Raw genomic sequence first — 12,048 nt, 5'->3', positions numbered from 1 at the left:
ATATATATATATATATATAGTATTTCAATTAATCGTTGACACAGCGATCAACGTCCCGGGATGCGCTAAAGAGAGGTCCGTTTCTCTCCGAAATATCTTCTACGGGGTGATTGATTGGTTGGATCGATTGAGGATGATGGTCGTGCAAAAGATAATAGTCGGCGTGATAATGATGATAGTGTGATGTTGTGTTGTGCTTTTTGCGAGCTTTTCTCTTTCGACCGTACGTTTCTTCGCGAAAAGCCGAGCCCAAACGCGAATTTCCTCCTTTCTCTACAACTTCTTCTTCTTCTTTATCTCGTCGTAATTGTCAAATTTTTTATCCGTTCACATTTTCGAAAGAAGCCTTCTTTATTTAGAGAAAAGATCGCGTGATCAAAGTCGTATAATTACATAGGCACCATAAAATTAATTACAAATGTTAATATAAAATATATATATATATATATATATATATATATATATATATATATATATATTACATATACATTTGTAATATTAATTACAATTGTACATGTAATGTGTATTGACAATTTTAAATAAAAAATTTCAAATCTATCGAGCGCCAAATGATAGAAATATAATTACTACATAATCGCTGTACATATATAATTATAATTATAGAAAAATTCTTTAAAAACAGACTGTGATAACGCATATAAAATTAACTTACTTTGATTCCTAGAGTAAACAAGTCAATTTTTAGATCCCTGATCGAATCATGGTCCATGATGATAAAATAATAATATCATTTACAAAAATAAAGAATTAACGATTATGTATACATTTTAATATACTCTCTCTCTCTCTCTCTCTCTCTCTCTCTCTCTCTCTCTCTCTATATATATATATATATATATATATATATATATATATATGTATGTGTGTGTGTGTATATATATACTCTCATCCTCTCTCTTCTCTTCTCTATTTTTAATTATAAGTATAAAGAATCGCACACGCGTAAAAAATGCGTTTATTCGAAAAAAATTTTGTTTCCAGGCGCTCGACGCGTTTGAGATTTTCCAGATTTCCTCGCGCATCAATTCACCCTGGATATTCGCGAGAAAAGAAAATCGAAATCCGCGTTTTGCTGTCGAGATAATCATATTAAAACACCAGCTCGCAGTTTCTGTATTGACCGGCGTAAAAAAAAGTCCCGCATACGATTTGTTCCTGAATCCACAAACTTGGTGGCGGACATTTCTTTTCCTCCTCTCCCCCCCCCCTCCCCGTTTTTTTTTTCTCTATATGCACAAGTATCACAATCGCTCACGCTCGTCTACGAATACATCATGTATATAAGTGTGCTTCTTTTCGTTTTTACTTTGTCGTCGAGTTTTTAAGGGACGATAATCTCCAGCCAAATGCTGTTGCGTCTCGAAATATCGCTCTAGAACGATACGTTTTGCTGCTCTAACGAGTTGAAAGATCCGCAGTTTTCTTTTCTTCCTTTTTTTTTTTATTATTATTATTATTATTATTCTGGAATGTCGTTTTCGTCAAGAGATGCAACGCACTCCAAAATTTTAATTTTTTTACAATATTTATGAACTCTATAATATAGTTTAGATATAAGAAATTGAGAATAATTAATCTACTAAATCTTATAATCTAATTAAAATTTTTTATTTGATATAAATTTTTTGTTATAAAATATATTGAATAAATTATACATACATATATATATATATATATATATATATATATATATTTTTTTTTTTTCTCTACATATAAATATTATATAAGAATATTATATAAATTTTAATATATATAAAAATATGGAGAATTAATTGTGTATAAAATTAAAAAATATATTAAAAATATTAAACTTCTATATAAAATACGATTGAATAAATGATTTAAATATTAAAATTTAACTACATTCCAGAATGGTTCTTTCGAATTAGAGCTAGCAGATTCGCTCTAGATAGATATTAACTGTGAATCGCAGCCTTTTCGATTCGAGGCTAGTTTTAAAAAGACCCGCTTCCGGTCCTACGCTTAAAGTATTAAAGTTAGGTATTATAAACTGCAACCTATAAGCTGATCCCATGTTATTTTTTGGTCACAACCTCGTTGAAATCTTTTTCCCATCATTGCTTACGGATCACTCTTGAAGATTCTCGACGAGAACTCGAAAGCTCGAAGAATCAATCTTTGAAAATCTTGCGAGCTCAAATTTTCGTCGTCTCGTTCGATCACGTCGTCGTCGACCTATATACCTGAGATACGAATCATTTCAATTCACAATCTGTAATCATTTTCTTATAAATTTTATCGCAAACAAAAATCAATTCTCGTTTGCCATAAAGAGCCGTAAAAAGTCCTTCAGTCTGCGAAGTCAAGCCGGATTCTCTCGGTTCTGCAGATCGACGAGGATGTCGACGATGACGTTACGAGTCTCTTCATCCCGGGCGGACGCACACGTCGTAGCCGCGAAATTCTCTAATGATTTTCTCTCGAAACCCCTCGTTAATCTGATCTTCTATGTGGCTCCCATTCTTTTCTTTCGGAGGACACCATCATCTTTATTATCGCGCGAGGCGCGAATTATTGGTGAATTCGAAAAATTTTCACCTTCCTTTAAATCGTCCTTGATGTTCTCATCCTCGAACTTTCGAAGGAATCGGGCGGAAATGGATCCTTCCGAGAGTATATTGGGGTATAGCGGAGTTTACCTTTGTATACTTGAATGAACTCCGTTATTCGGATAAATCTTTCCTGAACAAAGGGCTCGAAGAAAATAAACTCTTTCGAGCGTCAAAAAATTCTTTACGTACTTTCGGTGCGAATTCGGTATTCAAATGGATCTGTTTCCGCGCGAGAGAGAGAATTTTTCTATTCTTAAGCGGACACGGTCTCGACCATGGACTTTTTGATAATCTCGCCGAAGTTCTCGTCGCAATCCTCGGACGTGCTCTCGGGCCGTTGCTCGCCGGCGACCTGGTGACAGGGTTCGACGACCATCTCCGCGATCTTGCCGGTAGCACCAACGTGACCGCCCCCGTGAGGGCCGTAAGTACCGTGATGCTGCTGCGGCTCGTGCATCTCGCCGTAATACGAGTACCTGCCGCTGAGCAGATCCGAGAAGGACTCGAGCTTGCCCTGCATCTGCTGCACCACCGTCGTCCCGTTCATCGGCTGTACCGAATTGGTGAGATTCGTGTACTGCGCGGTGCTCGTAGCCTCGTCCTGGGCGAACACGGTCGCGTCGTAGGACGAGTGTTGCTGCTGCTGCTGTTGCTGCTGACCTGGTGGCGGTGGTGCCGGTGGTACCTGATGGAGCTGCGCGCTGCAGTTACCCTGAAGAGCGGCACTCGCGGCATCTTGGGTGCCACCGTAGGGCCCGTAGTGCGCGAAGGTGGCCGGATTGGGCGACGATTGGAATTGCGGCGGCGGTGGTGGTGGCTGGAATTGCGAGACCCTCGACGTGGACGGCAGATTGGCGTAAGGCGAACTCACGTAATCCTGATATGAAGATTGCTGGAAGCTCATACCACCCCCGGCGCCGCCTCCGCCACCGCCATTTTGCGCGCCCGTTGAGAAACTCTGGAAGGCCTGGCCGAACTCGGGATGCAGCTTCCGCTGTACCGCGATCGATTGACTGCCGTCCACCGCGTCCTCGCTCGCGTAACAATCGTCCCTGATCGCGTACAGGTCTAAACTGTCCTCCCTCGTGCCGGGCACTTCCGGTTGACAGCCAGCTGTCACCACGCCGCCCTCGTGACCCGTCTCGTAGTGCAAGGTCGTGAATCCGCCTCCGCCCCCGGGACCCGGGATCGCGCACGCGTCGCCGCTTCTGCCGGCGATCTCCATCCCCAGGGAATCGATGTCTCTCAGGGAACCGCCATTACCCCTCCCGCCCTGCCTCTGATTGTCCGCAACTTGATCCGCGTGCTCGCCGCCACCCTCTTCTTCGCGCTGCTTCTTCTCTAGCTCGAGTCGCATTAACGTGTGAATGAAGTGCGTTCGCACACGCACCGGATTAAATTCGATTCGGCCGGAGCTGTTCGCGCAACCGTCTCGCGTGCAGCCGCAAGGGAAACCCGGTCGGTCCACCTGAAAGTGAATGGAATTGAATGAAAAATCGTGCATCTAGTATCTAAGAGGTCTTGGTAAATCATCAAAATCATAAAGATAAATTTATTGATTTCTTTTTTGCATCCTTTATTCGTATATTTGTTTTCTTTTTTAATGATATTTTTAATTTAGTAAAATTTTTGAGTCACACAGTTGAATATTTTTTACATTACTTAAAATTGACTTTTTACAAAATAAATAGCCGTTTTATGATATATTCATTTTGAATCGATTCAATAAATTAATCGATTCAAAATTAATAATTAATTTCTTTTTCTGTCGATATTTACAATATATTGTTTTTTCGTTAAAAAGCTTTCTCTAACATAAAAATTAATAAATTATTTTTTGATTATTCTTAATCCACATTTAAAATAATAATGTCCTCTGTTAATTTTCAAGCTGAGATTAAAAATCGATTTTAATTTAATCTATTAATCCTTAGATTTTTTTTTAATCAATAAAACTAATTTGAACTGAATATGTTAATAAATAGAAAGATCAATCACTAGAAGAGTCAGTGGTTTCTTACAAGAACCTTAAAAGATTAAATCCAAATTACACATAAAATATTAATCTCGAAGCAGAGAAAATTAAATCTACACTCCTCTGGAATTTTTAAGAAAGTAGGTCAGATACTCTCTTTAATTTTTCACTTCCCATCCACTCGGAATCACAATTTCTTAAATCTTACACGAAGATCTTGACACGAAGAATCTTTTGTTAAAATGATCGAGAATAGAAAATGATCATCTCATAAAAATATACGATATTAATTCCAATTGTTTCCCGCGCGACTTGCCTGACACTTGACGTTGGCCCTGCTGCAGGGGCAGCTTTCGGGATCGCAGTACCCTTTGCAACCGCATCCGCAGTGTTCCCTGCTGGCCCGTATGTCGCGACACTCGTCCTTCTCGACGGCGTCTATCCTCCGCACCCCGGCGTTCCTCAGCATCACTCGGCGCTGCCACGTCGGCACCGGTTGTAGAAAATAATAACTGTCGATGTCGAGCTCCTCGGTGTCGCTGGGCTCTTCGTCGGTGTCGTCGCTCGGATCCTCCGAGCTCGACGCCGTCTCGGTCACGCAGCTGGTCGCGCAATTGCGCTCGGAGCGCAGCTGCGCGAGATGCGCGCGATGGATTCGCCTCTGCTCGGCTGCGTGCTCCGACAACGAGAACCTCTCGGCGTGCGTGTGAGTGGCGCTCATACCCAGAGTGCTGCCGCCCTGAAATTAAAAAAAAAAAAAAAAAAAATTGATTGCGCGAATAGTGTAACAATATAAATATTTTTTTTATCAATATTATATATAAATTATTTTTATAAATATTTTTTTATGTACTCTGCGAATCCCCCTTTTTGTAGAAAGGTCTCTCTAAAAGAGATTTATTTATTTATTTTCTTTTTGATAATAATAGTTTTATAAATTGTATGAAAACATGATTTTAATGAAATATTGATTTATTAATAAAAATGAAAGTAATGTGTGTGATAAATATAAAAATAAAAGTAAAATATAAATACGCTATTAGTAATAAAACGAATCGTAGTATCATGATATGTCATATCAGTGAAAAAATTCGTTCGCTTACTTTTTGTACAGCTAACGGAATCCCTTATGGCTGAAATCAATAAAAGACATCGTATCGCGATGCTATAAAATTTTATTGTAAAATGATGGCACACGAAAAAGTAGAATGGTATCTTATGCGAATTGAATGGTGAGCGTTATCATGTTATGATTGAATGGTATTACGAATGATGTTGGAGGGAGAAATCTAAAGAAGAGATGTCTCGCATGAAAGCGATTGAAAGAAAAAGAGAAATTGATTTTCTTACATAATCTTATATGATGATATCTTATATAAATTCGACGGCCAGTATTCCTCCTTAAAATAATATTACAAATAATAGTATGTGTTTTTTTAATTCCAAGGAACTTTAAAGCATTTGCTATTTATTTCCTGGGATATAAATAAAATCTTTTGATATGTACGGTAATGTAATTAAAAACAAGAAATATATTTCTCTATTAATTAGATATATTTATTAGCTCTATTAATTAGATATTTATGTACTAAGGAAAGAGATAAGTAGAAAATATGTAAATAGTAACAAATAATAGGTAATTGATAATAAATAAATAAATAGATTTTATTATATCAGAGCAAAATAGGACAAAAAATTTAGATATAACATTTGGTAAATTAATTAGAAATACAACAAGACATTTGAAATAGAGATTCAGAAAACATAAAGACAGAAGATACGCACAAAATTGTTACTTAAAAATTTAAAAAAAAAAAGAGAGAGAGAACAATTTTAGAACTCACCTGGGATGGAACACAGGTGAAGCCCTGCGTCCTGGGAAAGTAATAGACTGTCACTGCATCAAACTGGATGTTGCGCTTCTTTTTCACGGGCTCATCGGGGTTGCTTCGCGACTCATCGCCCTCCATGCAGTCGGTTAACCTGCGCTTCAAATTGCTTTTGGCCGGAAGTGTCCGGAAACTCGTCAGGGGTGCCTGTCCCGGTGTCTCAGGCGTGCCCGAGGACGGCGCGAAGCCATCTAGTTGATTCACCCCTGAAAGAAATATATCGTGTCATGAGAAATGGCACGTGTACAGAATTCTGTCTCACGATCACCTTTTTCCACTGTATTCGTCGTTAAGAAGAGGTATTGCGATCTTTCCGTCTACGACGATATATACAACAATATATCGTGTGAGATTTCGAAAACAAAATTTTTGTCGACGAAAAAATTTTTCTCGGAATGATAATATTTTATCGATTAATGAAAAAAAAAAAAAAAAAAAAATTATATATAATAGAGTCTTATTGTGTAAGAGAGGAAATATATCAATCTGGGACTAACAATAAGATAAATATCGAGATTGACATTTCTGACGAACAAGGTTCGCACTAATTTTTTTATGAATTTATATTTTACGTTGTATTAGGGAGACACCCGGTGTCTCGCATGTTGACAATCGATGCGAGGCTTATCGAGTTGCGCGCTCCTCATTCGCTCGCTGGATATCTTCGACCGGCGCGACTGTGAGATTAGACTGGCAAGAGAAGAGTTCTTGTTAAATTTAAAATTTTTGCCAGCGTAAAAGCTTTCAAAGTATTTTTTAAAACGATCTTACTTTTTAGGATGAGATTACCTGAAATTTTCAACCCCTAATGATAATCTCTTCGACTTGTTTAAATTAAAAGATCGTCTACTAATAATAGAGAATAATTATTTTGTACAATATTTTCATCGATAGTCTTTGAAAGAATATAAATAATAAAATATTCTTTTCGTGCGAATAACAATGCAAACGTTGAATAAATAAAATTTTGTTTAATAGCTTAAAAATTAAATATAATTATAAAGTAAAACAGAATAGAGAATCTTTTGTGTGATAAAAGGAATAAATAATAAAATATTCATACATACAGAGTAACAGCTCAGACAATGAATAAATAATAAAGTAGCGAATAACACTTTTAAAATTAAATACGGAATAAAATTTGATACACGGCATCTCATAATTAATGAATTTAAAAAGTGAAATATCAAAATTGAATTTTTAAAACATTTGAAAATTAATGAGAGAGTGACAATATAATCATATTTATCCAATCATCTAGACGACTAGCTCATATGTCATCAATTATTCTTTTCATTAAATTAAAATCAGAAGAACGAATAAAAAAATTTGTTTCTAAATTTAATTATTATAATTAAATTTTGAACACATTTATTGAAACTAAATGAGAAAAAATTTAGAAATGGCAAAATTCTAACGATATATTTGAAGAAAGTAGCACCTCTTACCTTTCTCCTTGTCAGAGAGGATATCATCCGGCAGTCTGTCAAGAAAAGATGTCTCCGAGTCGCTTTCCGGTGCGGGCGCCGGCCCAGGATCACCAGAAATCTCATTCCCTAGACCGGAATCGCTCCCATCGGATCTGACTTCGTCTCTGGCACCGGTAGCCAATGTCAAACTCTCAGCAGAGTCCTCCGTATACGCTTCCGGTCGTTCGGCCTCCAATCTCGTCATGATCGGCGCCATCGCCTCTACGCAGCACAGCGGCCCTTCTTCGGGGCAGGGTAGTTGATGATCGGGCACCATGTCACGTAGCTCCCGGATGTTTGTCATGGGTGACACCTCCGAGCTGTCGGAGCCGGTCTCAGTTTCCGTCTCGGTGTCGACACCCTCGGCGCCGACGTCGACCGATGTCTCTTCCGGCGTCGTCTCACCTTCTTCCGGCGAACTCGGCGTCGTCTCCAACGAATCTAGTTCGTTAAACGCCCGGCTATTCTCACACGAGGACGATGAGCTCGTCAGTATCACCTCCTCGTCCTCCTCCAGCTTGCCGATCACCGCCACGGGCGCGAGTTCCTCTCTTTCGGATCCTTTCAACGCTTCGAGTTCCTGGAGGTGCGATTCCTTCTCTTGAGATGGTTCGATCTCGCTCTTTATGATTCGCTCCAGTACCACTTTGCACTTTTTTAGTATCAGATTGCCATCAGGACTTTGACTACTCTCTATCAGTTCGCACTTCTTCGATCTCGTCATCGGGGAGGAGTTGTTTTGCAACCTTTGCTTCTTCGGGCTTCTCTCATTGGTTTTCGAAATCTCCGAAGACGAATCGCATTCTTCCTCGACGGAATTTCTTCTTCTTTTGGAACACGGAGAGCTTTCCTCGATATTCCAGATCCTCTCGTCGGCATTTTCATCTGTCAGTTTGTCATTTTTTGCATCTCCCATCTTGACGCGGTTCAACACTATCGCTAAACGTCGACAGACGGGACTCGGTGATCTCGAAGTCGCTTCCTTCTCGATCGGCGTGCAGGATGCGCTTTTAATATTCCCAGTCACGTTCGCGTCCTCGATGTCGTCCTGACTCGTTCTGTCTGAATTTTCGAGCCTAGAGGGAATCGAAGAAGCTACATCGACGTCGAGCGCCTCCCCTTTACAATTCAGTTCCCTATCTGCGCAATCTGGAAGACCTGCGCCGATCTTAAAAATCGTTTTCTCCTTGTTTACGACATCCTGTTTTATGCTCTGATCGACATTCTGAATTCTGGAATCGTTCTTCGCGAATAATTCTTGCGAGATGGCATTACTCCGCGACGTCGCCTTGCCGTCAACCTCGTCCCCAAAGAGACAGGACTGTGAAGATAGAAAAATCTCGCCCAAAGTCCTCTCCCGCAAACTCACTAATACCGGCGACAACCTTCTGACGTCGTTTCTCATTTGGGTCGCTTCCTCCTCTGAGATTTCGACACCAACTCTCCTGATCTCTTGAGTGCCGATCGGCAGAAAATCACTCCCGGTTCTCTTCTTCTCGATCTTATCCTCCTCATCCTCGACATTACAATTCTGAGAATCAGGTATCTTCGAGGACTCCTCGGGTTCCTGGAAAGAATCTTTCGTCGATTCCACGTCAAAATCAATATCTAAATTTTTCCCGTTTTCGTTAGTTTCCTTTTCCAACTTTAGGTCCATGTCTTTCTTCCCCTCCAGTTTCCGGAGGCAAGGATAATCACTTAATTGTCCCTCTTGACATCCTTGGTTTTCCGATCCTTCGTCCAGTCTCTCGCACACCAAGTCCTCGCGAGAATCTCGCGCGTCGTCTTCAGCTTCTGTTGCTGGCGTCGTTATCGTCGTCATTGTCTTGCTTGGAGATGATACGCTTTCCGGTTCAGACTCCACTGAGGTGGAATCCTCTTGGGCCTCAACGAGACAGTCCTGACGGGCCGAAGGCGATTCCATCTCGTGTTTCTCTTCCATCTGTAAACACCAAGTTGAGATCAAAGATTATAAAGGATTATTTTTACGAAAAAATAACAGTTAATCCTTTCTAAAAGAAGACCTCTCTTTTCTCTCTATAAAATAATTAAATTCTCAAATAAATAACAGTGGCTATCTATAAAGTAAAAATAATAATTTTATTACTTACATATTATATGTTAGATAAAGAAATAAATGACGTCTACTCTCTCTATCGGGAAATATAGAAATATATTAGAGACAAAAGTGTTAAATGTGTTAAAAATATTAAAATATCAAGAATGTAAAAAATACATACATATTATAAATACAAGAAAAATTTTTAAGATTGCAAATGTTAAAATAAAATAAAAACTAACATATATATATATTGTGAAATAAAATGAATAGTATCAACATAAAATTGAAGCGCTAAAATAACGTACATGAAATATAAAGATTAATTGGGTCGTTACGTTCACCGCGAAAATCACGGCTTCTCGCCCCCTATCTTTCTTCTAGAAGATATCTTCTAAAAGTGATTTCACCGTTATTATAATCAACAATAATCGCGCTCTACCATTTGAAAATGACATAAGCAAACGGAGAAAGAGAGAGAGAGAGAGAGTGGAGAAATCAATAATCCGCGCACTGATATCGCGCACCGTTGCTAGACTCAGAAGAGAACGACAGCGAACTGAAAGATAGTGAAACGGAATACGTCGATCCGAAAAGAAAAAATCAATTTTTTCTTTTGCGATACATTCTTCTCTTTATCTTCAAAAATACAAGATACTACCAGGAAACTCTGTATATTATCTTGGTCGGAGATTATTGATTCAAAGCCGGCCGGTATAGAGGAGAAAGAGGGGGAGATGAAGGGGTGACAGCAATATTCTAACCCCGCGATGGACCCCTATCAGAGGGAAGCTTTTACCTTGAAGTTGCACGATCTTTCCTCCAGCTTCCGTCCAGTTAGTTCTCGCTCCTCGACTTCGATAAGCAATCTTCGAGGACCCAATTCGAGCTGCGGTCTCAGGGGATCTTAAGTCATCTCGCTACTCTGGTTGTCATCCTCCTTTTCGCGACGATGAGCCGCGAGACGCCGGCGATAGGCATTTCTCATCGTAGGATCAAGCGTGTCCTTGAGCAAGGAGGGCAACGAGTCGCTCGACGACATTCGCGAGCGAGCGATCGTCCAAGGACACACGTCCCACCGAGAAGGAGAGAGGAATTTACCGGCGCACCGGCTCCCCCATGGAAAACGCACAGAACTGAGATTCGTCCGGCATGCGGCTGGGATTCTGAGGATCGATAGATCGTCGAAAACGAGAGGTTAAAAATACAGAGACTTCGAACGCGTTGAACGTGAAGAGGAAATTAACTTGAGGTAAACCAAACGTGAACAGTGGAGAATCAAACTTTCTATCCGGAAATAGAGGATCTCAGTCTGTTGACGTTGGCTAAGAAAACGCTGTCCCGGAAACGACGAGGAGATTTACGACGGAGGAGACACAAGACGAAGAGTGTAGTATCAGAGGAGTCGAATAGTAAACGATGATATAAGTGGAGGTCGACCAGATTGCGTGCGGCGCGTTTGACAGCTCGGAGCAGAGTGAGCGGAGGCGGCGTCGGCGTCGTCGATGACGCCGAGCGACGCCGACGCCGCGATCTCGCATCCGCTCGAATCGACTCCACTCGGCTCGACTCGTCTCGCCTATAGTACTCTGCGTTGATACCACTGCTTCGATGCACATACAATGTGCCGCGCGCAAGAAGAATGCAGCGATTCTCAGAGCACACCCGGTAGATCATCGGATTAGTCATCGGAGTGCGGGGGGGACATCTCTATTTTTTATATTTTAATTTCGTCGAATTGCGTTTTTCTTTTCTTTTTAATTAAATTTGATTTTTATATTGTACGGGAAAGGTAAAACAAATAATATTTTTTAACTTCCTTTTTTTTTTTTTTTTTTTTGAGAAAAATATTTTTTATTGCATTTTTTATACTTATTGTTAGTTGGAATCGCATCTTATTCTTGAACATAAAATAAATATCTAAACTGCGTTCTTTCTGACTACTATCTCGTATGTAGGATGCAGATTGGCAGTCCTACAGCGATGATGATGATCATTCTAATTATGTCAATGACGTAGCGGTGATACATCGACGAGAGTACTCTGCGTTGATACCACTGCT

General features: G+C 39.9%; 1 protein-coding gene across 3 annotated transcripts in view; it reads right to left on the bottom strand.

Moving 5' to 3' along the window:
• Positions 1–1,732: 1,732 nt before the first annotated feature.
• Positions 1,733–12,048, bottom strand: part of Axud1 (AXIN1 up-regulated 1) — a 31,169-nt gene continuing 20,853 nt past the window's right edge. For 2 of the 3 annotated variants that reach the window (XM_070292978.1, XM_070292980.1), the window contains exons 2-5: positions 7,907–9,869; positions 6,414–6,664; positions 4,886–5,308; positions 1,733–4,062 (exon numbers count right to left, since the gene is read on the bottom strand). In XM_070292978.1, the coding sequence (XP_070149079.1) occupies positions 2,848–4,062; positions 4,886–5,308; positions 6,414–6,664; positions 7,907–9,869 (3,852 nt within the window). In that variant the 3' untranslated portion in view covers positions 1,733–2,847. Of the gene's footprint in view, positions 4,063–4,885; positions 5,309–6,413; positions 6,665–7,906; positions 9,870–10,785; positions 11,501–12,048 lie in introns of those variants that run through there. The other variant, XM_070292981.1, reaches the window with a different exon arrangement.

This window comes from Polyergus mexicanus, unplaced genomic scaffold, assembly GCF_030449975.1.
Source record: "Polyergus mexicanus isolate NDT 795.1 unplaced genomic scaffold, iyPolMexi1.0 SCAF_3, whole genome shotgun sequence".
NCBI classification, from domain to species: Eukaryota; Metazoa; Arthropoda; class Insecta; order Hymenoptera; family Formicidae; genus Polyergus; species Polyergus mexicanus.
The sequence above is the reverse complement of the archived record's forward strand: the minus strand, read 5'-3'. Positions and strand labels throughout refer to the sequence as shown.